Genomic DNA, 22,891 nt, shown 5'->3' on the forward strand with positions numbered 1-22,891 from the left:
TATTTTCAGTTACTGGTTGAATTTCAGGCATTGTGCTGTCATTCCAGGTGAATGAAGCTTGTTTTACGGCTTTAAGAGATTTTGTTTGTGATTTGGGACATTTTCCCTTTAAATGGGTGTGGTCTGGGGCCTCTGACATCATGACGCATGTGACATCAGCCGTAGGAAACGTTTGCACAAGCGCAGATCGCTGTTCCTGTAATGGGGCCGTTTTCGCAATTGCGCATGCGCGGCTTCACGCGCATGCGCAAACGGACATTCCCGTTCTGCGCACTCCTCGCGCAACTGCACATGTGCAGTACCTTTACAAAGATGGCCGCCAATCAAAATTGTTCTCTGTTCCGGGATCTCGGCCTCGTGGTAAGTACTGTCGCTTCTCTTACCGTTTTTTGCTGGTTGGAGATTGTTGTCCTCACAGTATTTACCGAATTTGTCCAGGACTGCCTGGAAGTCGTTCCTGTTTTGCCCTTTGGAGAACTTGAATTTCTTAAAGATTTCTTCTGCTCTGGCACCCGCGATGGTGAGCAGAAGCTCGGTCTTCTCAGCATCTGCCACGTCTTGCAGGTCGTCTGCTACCAGGAAGATCTCAAACTTTTGCCGGAATGGCCGCCAGTTTTCGCGGAGATCGTCATGGCACGGGAGCCGCTGCGGATCCGGGATCTCGAACATCTTGCTTCGGTATTGTTGCTGGTTGTCACTGTACACTGAGTTATAGCTATATGGATTGAAACAGTTCACTCTGGTACCATGTCTTGTTATGCTCTTAGTGTAGCATAAGTGGCTTCCTTGATGTGCACTTGACAAAGGAAGGTTCAGACGTGGAGATAACTTCAACATGTTTATTAAACTATTTACAATTCTAATACTCAGGTTCGCCACTACTGTTAATTCTTCTATAGCTACACAGGCTGACTAACCAGTCTGCTACAATCCACGTGGTGGGTGTAATATTGAATCAACCCTGTGTTTCTACTCACTGACTGTCTCCACTGGAAAGAGGAAGATCATGTGTGTTTTGTCCTTTATATATGGGTTGGTGTAATGTCCTCCTGTGGTCGTGTCACCTCTGTGTGTATTGTGAATGCCCATTGGTTGTGTCCTATCTAACTATTCTATTGGTTGAGTGTCTGTGTGTTATGTCTCTGGTGCTCCCTCTGGTGTCTAGCTAGTCTACATGTATTTACATTAACCCCTTGTGTATTTACAGTGATGCACATCACCACACCAACCACCTCTGGGTGAAAAAGATTTCCCTCACATCTCCTCTAAACCTCCTTCCCATTACCTTAAAAAATAATTACAATCTTAATTATTGTCACAGGTTTCCCCTAGTTACATACCTCTCTACTGGGGGGAAACGTACCTTCCTACCCACCCTATCTGTATCCCTCATACTTTTAGAGACCTCAATCAATTCCCCCCTCAGCCATCTGGGCTCCAAGGAAAACAACCCCAGCCTATCCAGTCTCTCTCGATAGCTGAATCGATCCAGCCCAGGCAACATCCTGATGAATCTCCTCTGCACCCTATCCAGTGCCATTACTTACTATCTTCTGCCGATTAGCCTAAAACCTGAGGCTGAGTGAGAAAAGGCCCTTAACAGGTTTTAATTAGGGCAAGGCTGGACTCATACCCCACCCCACTGTGATGACTGCCCACACACCCCACCATAAAATTGCTACCAGGTTAGGGTGGGAGAGATCCCCAAGGGAATCCCCTTCATGCAGGTTCATTGCTCGCCCTCGCCTCAGAATCCACTGGGTGGTAGGGGGGATACCTAAAATTCTGACCATTGACATCACAAGTTGACAAACTTCAGTCATGGAAAATGTCGCAATCACTTTTTACAAATATAAACACCAACAAGAATTTTAAGGCTTGCTGCAGGCATGTGACAGTAAAATGTCAAGGGAGCCTTTTGTGCCCCCTGTCAACTAGTCACAATTTAACATGCAACCGGCAAGGCCTTGGGTCACCTGCCCTCAGACCAATTGAGGTCCTTAAAAAGCCAATTAAGTAGCTAATTAATGGCCACTTAAACAGTCACTTCCCGCCCAGTCGCAATATTGTGGCCAGTGGCAGGTTGTCAGCGCAGGCTGGGATGCCTGATTGGTAAGTCTGCTTGGGTCTTGGGCAGAAAAGAGGAAGTGATGACTCCTCTCCGGCTACCTTTTCCGATCAGAGACCCTCCCTCCCTACAAATGGCTGCATCCCCTCCCTACCAATGTAACCAAGGAAAACAGTTAACTTGGCCTGTGGCACATTTATTGTATCCAACAATCATTTATGTACAAAAATGTGTCAAGGTTTCTGTGATGATAAGGTTGTATGAATGTATGATCTGTACTTTGATATTTCTCACCTTGACACAGGAATTTCCCTTAGTTTAAAATTGTGGAAATCGCACATTGAAACCTCAGATTAATTCTACCTATTACCAACAACGGAATAAAAAGTCCACTGCTTTGTCCTCTTGCTAAATTGGTTTATTCCACGGACAGTCGTTTTGGGTTCATGTGTAGGTTACACCTATACAAAAAGATTAAGTGATCAAAATGTGTATATAAATGCCCACATAATTTCATCTGATATCAGTCAATGAATTTAATTGGTGCTTTCATGGCTGATTCATAATTAAATTACCAACATCATAAACCAAGATTGCTTATTGATAAACTCCATATTCACTGGGTAACTGGTTCAAAGTGCACATCAACACTGCTCCTGGTATATCATTAGGCATTGAAAACAGTATCAACACTCCGAATTCCACCCCTAAATTTTCTAAACTCTTTAAACAATTGCAGTTTTTCCATTATATTTGGCTTATGAGAAATCAAGAAAAAAAGATATTCCTTAGGGTAGCAGCAGTAAATACATTATAAATTGTTAAGCAAAACTACTGTCTCTATGCCGCAGATCGGGTGGGGCAATTGTCACAAGTGAAAACCTAATACTGTAAGATTTTAAACATTTGGTTTGTGGTTGCTTTTAGTTCGTCTTCAAACAACAATTTCATTTTTAGGCAAATAGTGAGCAGCACAAAAGCTATACAGTGTACGGAGAAAATAACCAAAGTACTGTTTGTAAATACAAACATTCGACAGATGAACTAATGTTCCAATATGCATATTTATCAAACTGTTACATTAAAAGCACTGATTTCTACTTGGTTGAAGGAAACCGAAAGCTGTCTTTTAACCATAATGAACGTAAATGGTGTGGCCTGCGAGGAGGAACAGCAAGCCTGAGGACAGCGAGAAGAATATCCCAATAGGTGCGACTATGAAGGACCATCCATACTGAATGTTTAGTGCAAAATCAGGACAGAGCTGGATTCTTTGTTTCTGAATGTACTCTTCAATATCAATAACAGTTTCGATCCAGATGACATACATAATAACAAGTATTGTAAATATTATACCTGGGGAGGCAAAAAAGAATAAGATCAATTAAAACAACATTTTAAACATTATTGTTTGTTCAAATGTTACATGATTTGCTCTACCCTGTTTCCACCACCAGCACAGTACAACTGATTGCTCTACAATCTCCTTCATGCATGAGAGCTGAAGATTTTGATTGGAACTAGCTGATGATGTCGTCAATGTAGTAATACATTTCAGACTAGAAATATATTACTATGGAGAGAAGCAATGAATGCAGCATTAAATTGTAGAAAATGGATAATGGGCTGTAATTATTACTACTTTAAAAGAAAATACCTAGGTCCCAAAATTTACGGAGAGGCAGGGAGGCAGCAATGAATTTGGAAATTCAAGGAATGTGAATCAAACATTATTTTTCCTTAATGCTCTTTCCTGCCCAGGCTAGCCAGTTGCCAGGCTAGCCAGTTGCAGCCAGGGACCAGTGGGACACTTACCAGTAATTATGAAACATTACACATGTCTGAATTTGATACAGAGCTATATAAAAATATTATAAGACAGATGACCTAAATCTTGTTCCGAGTTGGTTTAAATGGGTATCTTAAAGAGAGATGATGTGACAGAAATATTTACAGAGGGACTCCCAGAGGTTAGGGTATCGGTACATCCAATAGTGAGATGATGGAAACCAAGAATGCGCAAGAGGCCGGTGCTGGAGGAGAGAAGGCACCTTGGAGATCGGTCTGGCTGAAGGAGAGTTCCAGAGATGAAAGGGGTAAGGCCATGGAGGGATTTGAAAACAAGGAAGAGAATTTTAGATTTGAGGTGTTGCCAGACCAGACCAGTATCTAATTTAATGGAAAAGAATGTGGACAAATGTAAAATTATTTACTTTGGTAGGAAAAACGTAAATGCAGAGTATTTCTTAAATGGTGTTTACGTCCAAAGGGACCTGGGTGTTTTTGTTCATAAATTACTAAAAGTAAACATGCAGGTGCAATAAGCAGTAAAGAAGGTAAATGGTATCTTCGTTTTTATTACAAGACGATTTGAGTACAAGAATAGGGAAGTCTTACTGCAGTTCGATAGAGCCTTGATGAGACCACACCTGGAGTATTGCGCGCACCTTTAGTCTCCTTGTCTAAGGAAGGATATACTGGCCATTGAAAGATTCACCCTGGGAAAGCGGGATTGTGAGGAAAGATTGAGGAGACTGGACCTGTATTCTCTAGCATTTAGAAGAATGAGAGGTGACCTCATTGAAGTGTCCAAAACTTTTACAGAGCACATCACGGTGGATGCAGGCAGGATGTTTCCCTGCTTAGAGGGTATAGAACCAGGGAACACAATCTCAGAATAAGGGCAGGCCATTTAGGAGTGGGATGAGGAGGAATTTCTTCAGTCAAAGGCTGGTGAATCTCTGGAATTCTTTAACCCAGAGGGCTGTGGAGGCTCAGTCAGAGGGTGCGATTCTCCAGCCTTGTTGCACTCTCACTCAAGCAAAACGAGGCTGGTGAATAGTGGGAGAGACCAAAAACAAGAACTGCTCCAGGTGCCATACAGTTTGCGATGCAACCAGCTCTCTCCCATAGGCGAATTCGGGATCTCCCATAGCAGGGCGAGAAACCAATTATCACCACTTGAGCCCTATTTCCATATCCATATTCCATAGCCACCCCATATCCAACAGCCTCCCGTCATTCAGCAGCCTCCCAAGCAAGTGGTCACACTGGCGCCGATTAGTACTCCCTGTTCAAAACATGAAGCTGGCAGATCAGCAGCTGTGGGGAGCCGAGGAGGTGAGTAGCCATCTTTGCTCACAAGTAAAGAGCCCATGGGCTCTGGGCTTGCCCCCCCCCCCCCCCCATGCTTGACGGGGAGTGGGGCACACTCTGGGTGGGGATGCACCCTCCACAGGGGTGGAACCCCGTGAGAAGGTGGGTGGGAGGTGCTGAGGGGACAACTGCATAAGACTCCACCATGCCAACTGCTGGATCATGTGTACCCTTTCCGGGGGAACGCTTGTCCCTGCCATCTGTCGCATCAACTACCCATAACCCCCACCGACTGCCGAGGCCTCTGGCCGTGCAAATGAAGGCTATCGATAATAGGGATTTGGCAATCGTGTTTAAGTAAGCACTTGATGTGGTGAATGTAACTTGGTAATTCACACTGTATCTTTGTAAGCGCAGTAGCGCTATCCGACCACTGGGGGAGTAGCTCTGGGAATGCTCAGGAGTTTGTACAGTGCTCCACCCTTGGCTCCGCCCACGACTCCTCCCCCTTGTGCTGCTGTATAAATACCCTTATCCAGAGTCAGCCTGCAGTTCACCGAGAGTTAATCAACGGGTAACAGGCTGGCTCTGTAGTAAGTAGATTAAAACCACTGTTCATATCCGAAAGCACGTGTCTGGTGAATTGATGGTTCCATCACTTGACACATCCCAAGTGGACTCCCGTCAGTGGGCGGGCCATGTAGCACGTGTGAGTCATTGCCCAGCAGCCCAAATACACCTTGACGCATGGACACTGTGCCTGAACACTGCGGGAGGCAACACCACACACGCAGCAGCTGAAATCCTAACACACAGGGGATGGAACACAGCTTCAGGGACTTGTCGACAGCCGGAGAGTGGGTGAGTGCTACGGGAAAGGGATGTTATCTGCGGGTGTCTGGGGAACAGGGTCTGGGATCCATTGACTGAGGTCCGCTGCGGCCGAGTGTGTGGGCAGGGCATGTGTGCATAAGGGAGGGGGAATTCAATGTGGGAATAGAGTGTCCGGGGTGGGAAACATCACTGTTCGGCAGTCCAACATCCTCTCGCAGTTCCTCACAGCTATTGAACAATATTGACGGTATTTTGGATCCAGCAGAACTTGCCCTAGTGGTGCTGCTGCTAGGCCAGACGCCGGAGACGGCGGCAGCAGCAGCATCAGCAGATGCTCGAGCCAGCGGTCCAGATGCCAGACCTCGCCCCACACCCTGAGGACCCAGCCGCCCATCAGGCCATGGAGGGACCCGGAGGGTGGGGGGCGCACAACAGCCCAGGGTGTACAGGTGTCACTGGTCATTCAAACAGATGATGGACAGCGCATGCCGCAGAAGGCTCCGTCTGAACAAGGGGATTGTGCGGCAGCTGTGCCATGTCCTCGCAGACTTGGCACCACGGGGAGGAGGAGGACATCCGCCCGGTGGTCATGAATGCCACTGCAGCTCTGAACTTTTACACCTTGGGATCCATCCAGTGCTCAAGTGGGGACCTGCTTGCAGGCCACAGTCCACAGGTACATCCGACAGGACATGAATGCCCTGTATGCCGGGGTGAAAACTATATCAACTTTGACATGGACCAAGCCCAACAGGATTTCTGGGCAAGCAGGATTCTCTACAATCGCCCGGATGCCCCAGGTTCAGGGGCTGACAGACTGCACGTATATTGCCTTGTGCTCACCGGGCCATCTGGGAATGCCCTACATTAACAGGAAGAGGTTCCCTGAACATTCAGCTTGTGTGTGGCCACCACATGAAGATCATGCGTGTGTGTGTACGCTTCCCAGGGAGTGTGTATGACAGCTACATCCTGGGGCAGTCAGACATCCAAGGCCTCTTCGAGCACGACCCCAGCATGGGTGGCTGGCTCCTGGGAGGTAAGGGTACCTGCTGAGGACCTGCCTAATGACGCCAGTACGGAAGCCGGAGACCAAAGTGGAGACCCAATACAAGACCATGTGGCCTCCCAGGCTCTCATCCAGCAGTCTATTGGACTCCTCAAGTTGCAATTTCAATGCCTTGAACTCTCCGGTGGTGCACTCCAGTTCACTGCTTGGAGAGTCAACCGCTTTGTGGTGGTCTGCTGTATCCTCCGCAACCTGGCACAGCGGTGGGGTGTTGCTGGAGATTGGGGATGAGGAACATGTGCCCACCGCTGAGGAGGAGAACGAGGAGGAGGAAGAAGACAATGAGGAGGCGCCAGACCAGCAGGGGTGGGACAATGAGTCTGGGGGTGAATCAGAGGACCAGCCAAAGGCTGCAGGACTGGTGGCAGCGGCGAGGGTCCTGAAAGCCAAGAGGGCCAGGGAGGCCCTCATACTTGCCCGCATCACATAGGGCGTGGCCTTGTCCATCATCGCTACCTTATCCACCTTCATTTCCCACCCTCGCAGGGAATGTGTCACGTCACTCCAGGATGCTGGGACTGCGTTGGCACTGTCAGCGGGTCACTGTAGAGGGCACAGGGTGGGGATGGGGGCTCGAGATGATAACCCGCAGAGAGCTGAGCGCCAGTGCTCCTGAATCTATGCCATTCTTACTCTTGCCTGTCTGTTGAGTGCTCACTCACACCCATCACCTGCATACGATGTGCCCGAGGAGGGACAAGCCTAGGGTTCGGAGGTCAGCCCACATTGTGACAGCGGCGTCATACTGCTTGTGGTCAAAGGTTTTTAATGTCCAACAATGTTCCACTCTCCCAATAGTGTCACACCACTCTCTCCACCACCCCCTCACCCCCACCCCGCCTTATCCTCTACCTACCCTCCTCTCCCCGCCACCCCCCCCTTCCCCAGTGCCCTCAGTGATCCGCAATGTGCTTAGCCTTCCTTGTTTTACCACTACTTCTAGGTGTCTCCCCAAGTTGCACATCTGAGATGGACGTATTCAGCTGTTTACCACGTTCTTTGGCCTTTGATGCCCCTGGTAGGCTTCCTCTGGGGGCTCTGGCACACTTCTCAATGGCATATGCACAGCCATTCTGCCCTGCCCCATGTGCTAACGTAGAGACACGGCCTCATCAGAGGGGTGGAACTCGGTGGACTTTTAAACTCCATGGGATGTGTCCGGGTTGGCACCCAGCACCCCCTCCTCCCGCTCGGTCCTATAGGGCCCTGGGTCACCTCAGGTTGGAGGAGCAGCTGGTTCAAGCCCCGATTGCCTCTGCAACATCTGGCTCTGCCAGCCATGGCAACTGCCCGAATTCTGCACCATCGTGTCACTACCCTTGGCGATATTCCTCAGTGATTAGGCCATGTTCTGCAGCGCCGCAGCAATTCCCATCTGACAGCAGGACATGTCCTGCAGAACCTCATCAAGGTCAGCCTGGTTCACATCCGCCAGCGAGTCAGACATTCTGCTGAGGGTCTCAGCCATGGCCGTCACCGACTGCGCCACGCCTTGGACACCTCTACCAATGGCGCCAATGTCGTACACCAGGCTCTACACTGCGGTCGCCACCCGAGAAGTGTTGGCCTCAGTGCCACGCATTACCGGCGCCATCTTCTGCACCCTTAGCCTCTGGGACTCCTCCAATCAGCTATGGACCTGCTGGAGTGACGCTGACATCTCCTTCTGAATGTCCCGGCTGCTCCCTATCGTCTCGATCAGCTCCGGATATACCTGTTCCATAGGCTCAGCATCTGGACCAGCTAGGTCCTGGGATCCAGCAGACCTCCAACTGCACTCAAACCTGGGCATTCCTGCCTCCACCTCCTGTTGGCTGCGCACCACATTGTGCCCAGAACCTGTCCGCTAATGTTTCCTACCGAGGTGCGTGTATCTGCGCTGGTGGAGGGTGGGGATGACAGCTGTGACACGTCAATCGTGGCATTCTTGGAGCTCTCCTCCGAGGTATTCTCCTGGGAGGGGGCCAACCTGGCTGGATGGCCTGCAGGAGAATGGACATGTGGTCAGTGGGAGCTTTGGGTCAGTCTGTAAGGGAATAACAACTCATGTTTGACCGGTCCTCCAGGTGGGCCCGGTGGATCCTCACCTCTGTGGCATGCCCCAACCTCCACATTGGCAACCGCTCTGCCCTGGGCCACCATAGTCACCTCCAGGGCCCATTCCTCGAAGGTGGTGAGGATTTTTATGTCTGGCATGGGAAATGGCAAGAAAGCAGAATATCAGGATGATATTGCTGGCTTTGACAAAGAAGTCATCGGACTCAAAACGTTCCCTCCTTTTCTCTCCCTACAGATGCTGCCAGACCTGCTGAGATTTTCCAGCATTTTCTCTTTGATTTCAGATTCCAGCATCTGCAGTAATTTGCTTTTATCAGGATGATCTAATTGAATGGTGAAGCAGGCTCGAGGGGCCAAATGGTCTACTCTTGCTCCTATGTTCCTATGGTTTTAGCTCAGAGAACACAGGGATGATGGGAAAATGGGATGGTGTAAGTGGAATACGGGCAGCAGTGCTCAAGTTTATGGAGGTTTACAGTTGGATGTTGGCCAGGAGAACACTGGAATGAAGCTTGGATATTGAAGAACGGCAACGTGAAATTGAGAGTTATTTAATTATAACTGTTTTTATTTAATGTTGCCTCAGCCTTTATATCAAATGTGTTTATTTCAGCTGTGTTTGCGAAAAGGAAGACGTTAAATAAAATCTTGCCCTTTCACTGTTGGAAAAATGTGACAGAATATTATTCTCGTGTGCAGTGATCGAAATGACCTGTAGAGGGAAATCTTAAACCCTTAAATGAATTCCCATTACATCAGGTCTTCATAAAAGATGTAAATGAGTGGCCACTAGGGGGTGGATATTAACCACATGATAACGGCCCTAAGGGGCGATTAAAAATTAAAATGTCAAAATGTGTCCTTACACCACTGCATAAGATTCTGATAACATTTTACAGCAGCAAAATGCATGCTGTCCTCTGTCCTGCACTTGAGACACGGGTCGCTTCATTATACTATTAAATTCAGGCTCCATGATGCAGTTAGGAGTCTGATTTAAGCTTAACAGTTGCTGACTGAGTTTCTCACACATCAGGAAATCTGCTAGCTAAGTAGATAAAGAAGCAGCTGGCTGCAGAAGGTAAATGCTCTTGATTGCATTTTGCACTCATTTGTGAGCAGGGAGTGGTAGAAGTGCTCAACCCAGCTCCCTCAAGCAAACCTTCTGTCAATTGTGGCTTTTTCTCACTGGCCCCTCATTCTGCAAACCCCATAATCCTTCTACCTGGAATACCGAGCCCTCTACCCATTCTCCAGACCACCCACACCCACAGCCAGCAATGCCAAACCTCCTGTGCGCATTAGGCATCCAAAATATTTGCAATTATTATCTCTTCTGCTCAAGTTCAGTCATCAAGATGGTCAGATAGGAACAGGATGTGGGCTATGGCCAGTTTCCAATCTTAGTGAAGATGTAATGAGTGAGGTGTAGATACTTCATCAGAAATCAGCAGTTATGTCACTCCAAACCATTCTTGTGGTTTCTAAATCCAGTAGCTCCCTCACTCTTTCCCTCAAAGAACATTTGATTTGGTATAGTGGTTATGGCACTGAAGTAAAAACCCAGAAGCTATGAGTTCAAATCTGACAATGATACATTGTGCAATTGCATTCAATCATCATGTTAACTCTATCAGAAAATGTAACTCTGAAAGCTGCTGGTTCTCTCGTGTTATTTTGCGAATGGAATCCTATCTGGTGTCTGTGTAACATTAGTTTTCACAATGAGGAAAGGATTTAAAGTGGCCTACAGGAGTGGGTAGCAAGAGGGGATGGCAGGGGGTGAAATGCTCTCAACCTTCCCGATGTCGTGCAATTGTCCCAGCAGCTGGGAGGTGGTGGGTGGCTTTCCCACCCAGAGGCTACTTGAGGCCTTTAAGCCATCAGTTAAGTGTCATTTAAGGTCTACTGGCATTCCAGTCAGCAAAGGGAGAATCCCCTACTACCTAAAAACTGGTGGCCTCACTATGGGCTGGGGCATGGGTGGTGGTGGTGGAGGGCCCTTCTGTGTGGTGTCCTCTGAGCCATGGAGGAGCCTCCCTGCTGCAAGGAACACCTACGGAAACACTTTCACCCCCTGAATCTACCCGCCTGCGTTCCAGAGCAGCAACCAAGAGGTTGTTCTGAATCGGATGCAATCCCAACATTTGGCCACCACTCCCAATGGTACTACTAGGACTGATCAGCATACAGCCCCCTGATTGGCTGGCAACTGATGGAGACAGGCATTCATCCTTTCAAGAGATGGGGGCATCAATGCCAGACTATTAATTACCAATGGCGGGATTCTCCGAAAACCAGCGCGATGGCCGGGATCCGGCGCCACAAATGGCACGGATCACTCTGGCGCCGGGCCCCCTCAAAGGTCGCGAAGTCTCCGGGCCTGAATGGGCTAGCAGTGGCGTAACGCCATTCGCAACGGCGTCACCCACCGTGGAGGCGCCGCGTCGCTTGATGCCGTGCGGTGTAATCAACAGCGTGCGGCGTCACAGCACAAAAGACGGTCCCCCCCCGCCCCCCCTGGAAGACCCACTAAGATGGCCGGCCGCCGCGCAGTCCCGAGGTTCCAGGAGCGTGACATCGAGGCGCTCCTGGACGCAGTACAGGAGAGGAGGGAGGCCCTGTACCCCGGACATAGCCGCAGGGTCGCCCCACGTCTCAGCCGGCACCTGTGGAGGGAGGTGGCAGAGGCCGTCAGTACTGTGGCTGTGACACCGAGGACAGGCACCCAGTGCCACAAGAAGGTCAATGACCACGTCAGGGCAGCCAGGGTGAGCCCCCCCCCAATGTGCGGCACACCCCCAGGTGCAATCAAACCTAATGCTAACCCAACCCCAACCCTAATGTGCTGTGCACCTCTGCCAATATACGCACAACTGCTGTCATGTAGTCATATACCTGTCTAACATTGTTGCCCTTTACCCCTGCCAACCACCTGCCCGCCCCCCACAGGAGAAGTGTGCACACAACAACAGGGAGCGTGAGAGGACCGGAGGGGGCCCAGCTGATGAGAGACCACTCACCGTCCATGAGAAAAGGGCCCTGGAACTGGCACGCCGGCCTGAGGACCGGGAGGTTGCCGATGCAGAGGTCAGGGGCCCGCCAACAAGTGAGCCACCCATGGCCCTTCCCCCTCCCCCATATCCCCCCTTCCCATATCCCCCATCCCCCATATCACCAATATCCCTCCTCCCCCATATCCCCCATATCCCCCCTCCCCATATCCCCCATCCCCCATATCACCTATATCCCTCCTCCCCCATATCCCCCATATCCCCCCTCCCCCATATCCCCCATATTCCCCATATCCCCCGATCAGCCGCCTGTGTGTCTAACCATGTATGCTGTATTGTGTATTGCAGGACCAAACGTCGAGGCATCCATCCCTGCGGATGCCGACCACCCGCAGGATGCCCCAGAGTGGCCACGAGAGAGGGAGAGACCCGGCCCCTCTGGTGTGTGACGCCCGCAGGCCCCCCCAGGGCGGCCACGGGAGAGGGAGAAACCTGATGCACCACGGAGACGACGCCCCCGTCTCGTGCGGATGCGGCGACGCAGGCGTGTGACACACAGCGACGAGGGGGCAGCCACAGGTCCCCCTCGCAGCCGAGCCAGGACACCCCTACCCAGGACACAGCTACCTAGGACACCCCTACCCAGGACACAGCTACCCAGGACACCCCTACCCAGGATAGCCCTACCCAGGACACAGCTACCCAGGACACCCCTACCCAGGACAGCCCTACCCAGGACACCCCTACCCAGGACACCCCTACCCAGGACACTCCTACCCAGGACACCCCTACCCAGGACACTCCTACCCAGGACACCCTTACCCAGGACACTCCTACCCAGGACACTCCTACCCAGGACAGCCCTACCCAGGACACCCCTACCCAGGACACTCCTACCCAGGATAGCCCTACCCAGGACAGCCCTACCCAGGATAGCCCTACCCAGGACAGCCCTACCCAGGACAGCCCTACCCAGGACACTCCTACCCAGGACAGCCCTACCCAGGATAGCCCTACCCAGGACAGCCCTACCCAGGACAGCCCTACCCAGGACACTCCTACCCAGGACACCCCCCCCCCAGGACACCCCTGCCCAGGACAGCTCTACCCAGACTACTCCTACCCAGGACAGCCCCACCCAGGACACTGACAGACATGAGACTGGAAGACAGGACAGTGACACACAGCGGACGGGTGGAGGCGAGGCGCCACCCCAGGGGACCATGGACTCTGAGTCTGACAATGCGCATGCCACAATGCTACTGCTTTCACCAACACCCTCCACAATCGCAGAGACACTCACCTCGGTTGGGCACTTTAGTGATGAGGCTTCTGGTACACTCACTGGTGCGCACAACACAGCCGTACCAGTACAGCAGGTGGAGGTAGGAGCAGCAGAGGGGCCGGGAGGTCAGAGGGCATCCTGGCGCAAGCGAACATCTGCCGCCCAGACGGGTCCCAGGTTCCTAGAGTCACCACACCCATCCATAGACCCGATGCAGTCACCAAACCTGGGACGAAGGAAGAGGGTGATGGCCGGCTTACAGCAGCTGCAGACGCAGGTGGAGGAGTCCACCCACGTCCAGGAGGTGGGAGGGGTGCCGGTCATGCGTGCCACCCAGGCCAAAACCGCAAGGGTGGCGTCCGCGGTGGAGGCAATGGGTGCGACGGTGTCAGACATGGGGAGCAGGATGCGAGGCCTCGGGCGTTCCGAGTGGGCAGCGTGTGTGGCCCAGGACATGGATTCCCTCTCACAGGAAGCCATGAGCCAGAGCCAGCGGCAGATGGCAGAGGCGCTCAACGCCATGGCCCAGTCTCAGCAGGCCAAGGCACAGTCTCAGCAGGCCATGGCGCAGTCCCAGCAGGCAATGGCCCAGTCTCTGCAGGCTATGGCCCAGTCTTAGCAGGCCATGGCGCAGTCCCAGCAGGCAATGACCCAGTCTCTGCAGGCCATGGCCCAGTCTTAGCAGGCCATGGCGCAGTCCCAGCAGGCTATGGCCCAGTCACAGCAGGCCGTGGCGCATTCCCAGCAGGCAATGGCCCAGTCTCTGCAGGCTATGGCCCAGTCTTGGCAGGCCATGGTGCAGTCCCAGCAGGCAATGGCCCAGTCTCTGCAGGCTTTGGCCCAGTCTTAGCAGGCCATGGCGCAGTCCCAGCAGGCAATGGTCTAGTCTCTGCAGGCTATGGCCCAGTCTTAGCAGGCCATGGCGCAGTCCCAGCAGGCAATGGCCCAGTCTCTGCAGGCCATGGCCCAGTCTTAGCAGGCCATGGCGCAGTCCCAGCAGGCTATGACCCAGTCTCAGCAGGCCATGGCGCATTCCCAGCAGGCAATGGCCCAGTCTCTGCAGGCTATGGCCCAGTCTTAGCAGGCCATGGCGCAGTCCCAGCAGGCAATGGCCCAGTCTCTGCAGGCTTTGGCCCAGTCTTGGCAGGCCATGGCGCAGTCCCAGCAGGCAATGGCCCAGTCTCTGCAGGCTTTGGCCCAGTCTTAGCAGGCCATGGCGCAGTCCCAGCAGGCAATGGTCTAGTCTCTGCAGGCTATGGCCCAGTCTTAGCAGGTCATGGCGCAGTCCCAGCAGGCAATGGCCCAGTCTCTGCAGGCCATGGCCCAGTCTTAGCAGGCCATGGCGCAGTCCCAGCAGGCTATGACCCAGTCTCAGCAGGCCATGGCGCATTCCCAGCAAGCAATGGCCCAGTCTCTGCAGGCTATGGCCCAGTCTTAGCAGGCCATGGCGCAGTCCCAGCAGGCAATGGCCCAGTCTCTGCAGGCTTTGGCCCAGTCTTAGCAGGCCATGGTGCAGTCCCAGCAGGCTATGGCCCAGTCTCAGCAGGCCATGGTGCAGTCCCAGCAGGCAGTGGCCCAGTCTCAGCAGGCCATGGCGCAGTCCCAGCAGACATGGCGCAGTCCCAGCAGGCCATGGCCAGGGCATCGGCACCATTGCCTAGGTGCTGGCCGGCGTCGCCCAGACACAGACAGGGATGGCAAACTCCCTGAGCTCCATGGCTGCAAACCTGCAGACCCTCGTCGATACCAGTTCGGGCCTCCAGGACTGGCAGCGGCAGGTGTCAGGGGGGCATCGGATGGCCGGTCCGTTTGCACCCCCGACCCATGTAGAGGCCCGGGGCCCATCAGGCACCCCGAGGGAGGAGGAGGTGCTGGGGCCCGTCCCGGGTCCCCCTGTAGGGGAGGTCCCGGAACACCGCGGCACCTCGGACTCCCCCCCTTCCCTCCCAGGTGCATCTGGTGGGCAGCGGGCGGGCAGGCTGGCAGCTCACCATCCCAGTCGCCCGATCTGCAGCCTGGCCCATCTAGGCCGGGCCGTCCCAGGAAACGGCCGCCAAAGGGATCCCGAGTCACAGGGCAGGAATCACAGGAGCCACCTCCAGTTCTGCTGTACCGTCTGGGGAACCACCTAGACGTAGTCAAAGGGCCGGTAAGGCCAAACAATTAGGCACTGAGGAAGTTGGCACGCGTGCAGGGCACAGACGAGTTATAGGGGCGAGGGCACATATATGGATTGTTTGTCATTAAAATCACTTTCACACCTACAGAAGCTGCCTTTCTGTTCTTTTTTTTAAAAATAAGTTTTATTGAAAGAGTTTTTCCATACAGACATTTACCCCTACTAATTTTTAAATTATTTACAACACAATCCCTCTAGGCAAATATCCCTCCCTCGCCCGCCCTCTCGCGCGCACCAGTCCTCCCCCCCCCCCCCCCCCCCCAAGCAACAACTTAACAAACAAGGCAGCCTACAGTTTCAGACATGAGCAGCGAGCAGACTTGCCCGCGCCACAGTCGTGCATGTCCCCCCACGACCATTGCTGCCCCCCCCTCCCCTCCCCCCCCCCCCCCGGGTTGCTGCTGCCACGACCCCGAACGCCTATCTCTGATCTAAAAAGTCAAGGAAAGGTTGCCACCCGCCTGGAGAATCCCTGTACCGACCCTCTCAGGGCAAATTTGATCCTTTCTAGCTGAATATAGCTAGCCATATCGTTAATCCAAGTTTCAACGCTTGGAGGCCTTGCGTCCTTCCATTGAATTAATATCCTTCGTCGAGCCACTAGGGACGCAAAGGCCAGTATTCCGGCCTCCCTAGCCTCCTGTACCCCCGGTTCTACCCCGACCCCAAAGATCGCAAGCCCCCATCCTGGTTTGACCCTGGACCCCACCACCTTCGACACCGTCCTTGCCACCCCCTTCCAGAACCCTTCCAGCACCAGACATGCCCAGAACATATGCACATGGTTCGCTGGGCTTCCCAGACATCTGACACACCTGTCCTCACCCCCAAAGAACCGGCTCATCCTTGTCCCCGTCATGTGAGCTCTATGCAGCACCTTAAATTGAATGAGGCTCAGCCTCGCACACGAGGAGGAAGAATTGACCTTCTCCAGTGCATCCGCCCACGTCCCGTCTTCTATCTGCTCTCCCAGCTCCCCTTCCCACTTGGCTTTCAGCTCCTCCCCTGATGCTTCCTCCGCCTCCTGCATTATCTTGTAGATGTCCGATATCCTCCCCCCTCCGACCCAGACCCCCGAGAGCACCCTATCACTCGCCCCCTTACTGGGGAGCAGGGGGAACCCCTCCACCTGCCGCCTAGCAAATGCCTTCACTTGTAGATATCTGAACATGTTTCCCGGGGGGAGCTCAAACTTCTCCTCCAGCCCTCCCAGGCTCGCAAACCTCCCCTCTATAAACAGGTCCTTCAGCTGCCGTATGCCCACCCTGTACCAGCTCTGAAATCCCCCGTCGATGTTCCCCGGGATGAATCTATGGTTCCCTCTTATTGGCGCCGCCAACAGACCTCCCATTTCCCCCCTGTGTCGCCTCCACTGCCCCCATATCTTGAGGGTGGCCGCCACCACCGGGCTCGTGGTGTACCTCGTGGGGGGGAGCGGCCATGGTGCCATTACTAGGGCCCCCAGGCTTGTGTTGCCACAGGACGCCCTCTCCATTCGTTTCCAAGCTGCCCCCTCCCCTTCCATCATCCACTTGCGCACCATCGACACATTTGCCGCCCAGTAATACCCCGAGAGATTGGGTAGTGCCAGCCCTCCACTGCCCCTACTCCGCTCCAAAAAGACCCTCCTCACCCTTGGGGTGCCGTGCGCCCACACGTAGCTCATGATGCTACTCGTCACCTTTTTGAAGAAGGCCCTAGGGAGGAAGATGGGCAAGCACTGAAATAAAAACAAGAACCTTGGGAGGACCGTCATTTTGATTGACTGCACCCTCCCCGCCAACGACAGCGGTACCATGTCCCACCTCTTAAATTCCTCCTCCATCTGTTCCACCAGCCTGGAAAAGTTCAACTTGTGGAGGGTCCCCCAGTTCCTTGCCACCTGCACCCCTAAGTACCTAAAGCTCTTTCCTGCTCGCTTGAAGGGGAGTCTCCCAATTCCCTCTCCCTGGTCCCCCGGGTGTATCACAAAAACCTCGCTTTTGCCCAAATTTAGTTTGTACCCCGAAAAGTCCCCAAACTCTGCTAATAGTTCCATTATCTCCGGCATTCCCCCTTCTGGGTCTGCCACGTACAGCAGTAGATCATCCGCATACAGCGATACCGGATGTTCCTCCCCTCCCCTAGTCAGTCCTCTCCACCCCCCTGAACCCCTCAGTGCCATCGCCAACGGTTCAATCGCCAGTGCGAAAAGTAAGGGGGATAGGGGACATCCCTGCCTGGTCCCTCGGTGGAGCCCGAAATACTCCGACCTCCTCCCGTTTGTCACTACACTCGCCGTCGGGGCCGAGTAGAGCAACTTCACCCACTTAATAAACCCTTCCCCAAACCCAAACCGTTCCAACGTCTCCCACAGGTACTCCCACTCCACCCTATCGAATGCCTTCTCCGCGTCCAGCGCTACCACTATCTCAGCCTCCCCCTCCACTGCCGGCATCATAATTACATTCAGCAATCTCCGCACGTTCGTGTTGAGCTGCCGCCCCTTCACGAACCCCGTCTGGTCCTCATGGATTACCCCTGGCACACAATCCTCTATTCTAGCTGCCAGGATCTTTGCCAGCAACTTGGCATCCACGTTCAGAAGCGAGATAGGCCTGTAGGACCCGCACTGCACGGGGTCTTTATCCCGCTTCAATATCAGGGAGATCAGAGCCTGCGACATTGTCGGGGGCAGAACCCCCCCCTCTCGCGCCTCATTAAAGGCTCGTACCAGTACCGGTCCCACCAAGTCCACATTTTTCTTATAGAATTCCACCGGGAACCCATCTGGCCCCGGCGCCTTCCCCGCTTGCATCTGACCTATTCCCTTGACTAGCTCCTCTAGCCCTATTGGCGCCCCCAGCCCTTCTACCAGCCCCTCCTGGACCCTTGGGAACCTCAATTTGTTTAGGAAGTCCTCCATTCCCCCTCTCCTCGTCGGCGGCTCAGACCGATACAACTCCTTGTAAAAATCCCTGAAGACCCCGTTCACTTCTTGCCCCTTCTGCACTACCTTCCCGCCCCTCTCCTTCACTCCCCCAATCTCCCTAGCCGCATCTCGTTTGCGAAGCTGGTGTGCCAGCATCCTGCTCGCCTTTTCCCCATACTCATAGACCGCGCCCTGCGCCCTTCTCCACTGCGTCTCTGCCTTCCTGGTGGTCAGCAGGTCGAACTTGGCCTGCAGGCTGCGCCGTTCTCCCAGCAGCCCCTCCTCTGGTGCCTCCGCATATCTCCTATCCACTTCCAATAGCTCCCCCACCAGCCTCTCCCTCTCCAGCCTCTCCCTCTCCTGCCTCTCCTTTCTTTCTCTGTGTGCCCTTATGGAGATCAGCTCTCCCCTGATCACTGCCTTCAGGGCCTCCCAGACCATCCCCACCTGCACCTCACCCGTGTCATTCAAGTCCAGATAGCTCTCAATGCTCTTCCGGACCCTTTTACACACCTCGTCGTCTGCTAACAGCCCCACATCCAGCCGCCACAGCGGGCGCTGGTCCCGCGCCTCCCCCATTTCCACATCCACCCAATGTGGTGCATGATCAGAGATCGCAATGGCCGAGTACTCAGCTTCCCGTACCCTCGGGATCAGCCCCCTGCTCAACACGAAGAAATCGATTCTGGAGTACACTCTATGGACGTGGGAGAAAAAGGAATACTCCCTCGCCCTCGGCCTACCAAACCTCCATGGGTCTACTCCTCCCATCTGCTCCATGTACCCCCTCAGCACTTCTGCCGCTGCCGGCCTCCTATTGGTCCTTGAGCTCGATCTGTCTAGCCCGGGGTCCAGCACTGTGTTAAAGTCCCCCCCCATGATCAAGCCCCCTGCCTCCAGTCCCGGAATGAGGCCCAATAGGCGCCTCATAAAACCCGCGTCATCCCAGTTCGGGGCATATACGTTGACCATCACCACTTTCTCCCCCTGCAGCTTACCCTTCACCATCACATACCTACCCTCCTTATCCGCCACCACCTCCTCCGCCATGAACGACACCCTCTTTCCCACCAGAATCGCCACCCCCCGGTTCTTTGCGTCCAATCCAGAGTGGAACACCTGTCCCACCCACCCCCTTCTCAGGCGAACCTGGTCCACTACCTTCAAATGGGTCTCCTGTAACATTGCTACATCAGCCTTCAGTCCCTTCAGGTATGAGAATACCCTTGATCTCTTGACCGGCCCATTCAGCCCCCTCACGTTCCAAGTGATCAGCCGGGTCGCGGGACGACCCGCCCCCTTCCCCTGCCGATTAGCCATGTCCTGTTCCCTGCTCGCCCCGGGTCGACCCTCCCCTTCTGACCCGCTCCCCATGGCGATGGCCCCCTCCCCCCACCCCTCCAGTCCTCCACTTCCCGTTCCTGGTCTTTCCAGCAGCAACCCGGTGTCCCTCCCTAAACCCCCTCCCCCCCCCCCCCCCCCCCCCAGGCTAGGACCCCTCCTAGCCGCGATGTACACTCCATCGTACTCCCGTAAGTCAGCTGGTTTACGCTGACCCGGCTGCTCCTGCCACACTCCGACTCCTCCCGGCTCGGGGGGGGGGGGGCCTCCCCCCCCCTGCCACCCCTCCCTGGCCCCGCTCCAACGCGGGAAAGGTCGCCATTGCTAGCCACGCCCCGCGCTCCTCCCCTCCCCCCTCCTCTGCCCCGCGCGCGGGAAAACAGAGGAAAGCCCGCGCTTTCGCCCTGCCACACCCCACCCCGCCATCTTCAGTTCCACCCCCGTCCCCATCCATGCCTGTAAAGAACCCCCCCTAGGAGCCCATATCCCCGATCTGCTCTCCCCCCCGTCCCGCCTCCCCAACTTAACATTATAAATAACAGATAGATAACAAATAACAATGTACTTAACAGTCGCCCTCTACCAAACAATATAAATAACCATAAATAACCATGAATAACCACAATAACAATAACTAAGGGAAGTTGGCAAAGGGGGGAAAAAACATCAGAAGAAAAACCCAAAGCAAGAGTTCAAGATCCAAACAAAGAAAGAAGAAAAAAAGGAAACCGTTCCAATAAGAGTTGCCCAGTTCCGACCCAGCCGAAAAAAAAACCGCTTGTTCAGCTGAAAGTACCCGAGCGGCTATGGCCGCCAAGTATCCCCTGGGTCTAATTCGAGTCCAGTTTCTCTTCCTGTACAAAGGCCCACGCCTCCTCTGGGGACTCAAAATAGTGGTGTTGGTTCTTGTCGGTGACCCACAAGCGCGCTGGCTGCAGCATTCCGAACCTGATCCGTTTTGCATGTAGCACCGCCTTCGTCCGGTTGTACCGGGCCCGCCGCTTTGCCACCTCCGCACTCCAGTCCTGGTAGACCCTCACCGTCGAGTTCTCCCACTTGCTGCTCCTTTCCCTCTTGGCCCACTCCAGCACTCTCTCACGATCGCTGAGTCGCTGGAACCGCACCAGCACCGCCCTCGGGGGCTCATTTGCTCTTGGCTTCCTAGCCATGACCCTGTAGGCCTCTTCCAGCTCCAGGGGCGAAGGGACGGCCCCTGCCCCCATCAGGGAGCTCAGCATTTCTGCTACGTATCCCGGGAGGTCTGACCCCTCCAGGCCTTCTGCCAGGCCCAAGATCCTCAGGTTCTTCCGCCTCATTCGGGTATCCAGCTCCTCAAAACGGCTCTGCCATTTCAGGTGGAGTGCCTCGTGCACCTCTACCTTTCCCACGAGGACCGTGGCCTCCTCCTCCCTCACAGTCATCTCCTGCTGCAGCTCCCGAATCGACGCCTCTTGGGTCGCCTGGGCTCCCATCAGCCTGGTGGTCGTCGCATTCATTGACTCCAGGAGCTCCATTTTCAGCTCCGTAAAGAAGCGCAGGAGAGCGGCCTGCTGCTCCTCCGCCCATTTCCTCCATTCCTCGGGTGCGCCACCGGCCGCCATTTTGGTCTTCTTCCCCCGCTTTTTTTGGGGAGCTGCTGTTGCTTTCTTTACCACCCCACTCCGGGTACCGACCATAAAGTTGGTCTGGTTCTCCTCAGGGAGCCTTCCCCCACCGGGATTTGTCCTTCCAGCGCCGTTGGGGCCCTCCAATCGGCCCGAAAACACCTTTGTAGCAGGAGCCGCCAAACGTGCGACTTAGCTGGTCATAGCCGCAACCGGAAGTCCTGCCTTTCTGTTCTGTCCGAAGCATGCGGGGGTGTCATGTACGTTGAGCGCCAGTGTGTGTGTGTGAGGGGTGGTCTGACGTCGGCCCCAGGTGAGTGTGCCCCCCCCCCCTCCACCTGGGCCACCCTTTCCATCCCCCCGGGCAGAGGATGGGACCGTGCGCTGCAGTATCACGGCCGCATGCAGGGATGGTCCGGGTGGATGGTGGTACTGTGGCCATGGGTCAGACATTGTCCAACGATGTGGAGCCAGGAGCTCATCGCAGAGCGGGTCGTCATCATCCTCCATGGCCTGCAATAGACACGCTTCCCCCGGCGACCGTGTGAGCCCGGCGACCGTTGTGCCGCACGTTGATTTGCAATGGAGGGGTGGTGTGCATGCGGGTGGGGTGGTGGTGGTTGGGGGTGGGTTGGGGGGTGTTAGGGTGTTGGTGCTGGGTGGGTGATGGGGGGGGGTTAAAGTGTTGGTGCTGGGTGGGTGAGGGGGGGGTTAGGGTGTTGGTGCTGGGTGGGTATGGGGGGGTTAGGGTGTTGGTGCTGGGTGGGTTGAGGGGTTAGGGTGTTGGTGCTGGGTGGGTGATGGGGGAGGTTAAAGTGTTGGTGCTGGGTGTGTGAGGGGAGGGTTAGGGTGTTGGTGCTAGGTGGGTGAGGGGGGTTAGGGTGTTGGTGCTGGGTGGGTGATGGGGGAGGTTAAAGTGTTGGTGCTGGGTGGGTGAGGGGAGGGTTAGGGTGTTGGTGCTAGGTGGGTGAGGGGGGTTAGGGTGTTGGTGCTGGGTGGGTTGGGGGGTTTGGGTGTTGGTGCTGAGTGGGTGAGGGGGGTTAGGGTGTTGGTGCTGGGTGGGTTGGGGGGGTTAGGGTGTTGGTGCTGGGTGGGTGAGGGGGCTTAGGGTGTTGGTGCTGGGTGGGTGAGGGGGGTTAGGGTTTTGGTGCTGGGTGGGTCGGGGGGGATAGGGTGTTGGTGGTGGGTGGGCGAGGAGGGGGTGAGGCTGGACGGATGTTGCCATGGTGTGCGGTATGTGGCCATACTCGCCAATTCGCACGCCCCCTAGTCAGTGAACCGGGCGGCTATCAGCCTGCCCTGTGCCCGCTGGCCCAGCCGGTAACGGTGGGCAGCCACCCGCCCATGTCCAGCCAGTCTGCCCTGACCATTGCCCCCATCTCCCTCATCTAGGGAGGTCTGCGCCTCTTCCTGCTGCACCTCCACTCCCCCC

General features: G+C 54.5%; 1 protein-coding gene across 2 annotated transcripts in view; it reads right to left on the bottom strand.

Annotated features, from left to right (window-relative positions):
• Positions 1-2,468: 2,468 nt before the first annotated feature.
• LOC119977669 (transmembrane protein 182-like) overlaps positions 2,469-22,891 on the bottom strand; it is a 77,473-nt gene continuing 57,050 nt past the window's right edge. For both annotated transcript variants that reach the window (XM_038818845.1, XM_038818846.1), the window contains exon 5: positions 2,469-3,424. In XM_038818845.1, coding sequence (XP_038674773.1) covers positions 3,198-3,424 — 227 coding nt within the window. In that variant the 3' untranslated portion in view covers positions 2,469-3,197. The remainder of the gene's footprint in view (positions 3,425-22,891) is intronic.

Source organism: Scyliorhinus canicula, chromosome 14 (assembly GCF_902713615.1).
Source record: "Scyliorhinus canicula chromosome 14, sScyCan1.1, whole genome shotgun sequence".
Classification (NCBI taxonomy): Eukaryota; Metazoa; Chordata; class Chondrichthyes; order Carcharhiniformes; family Scyliorhinidae; genus Scyliorhinus; species Scyliorhinus canicula.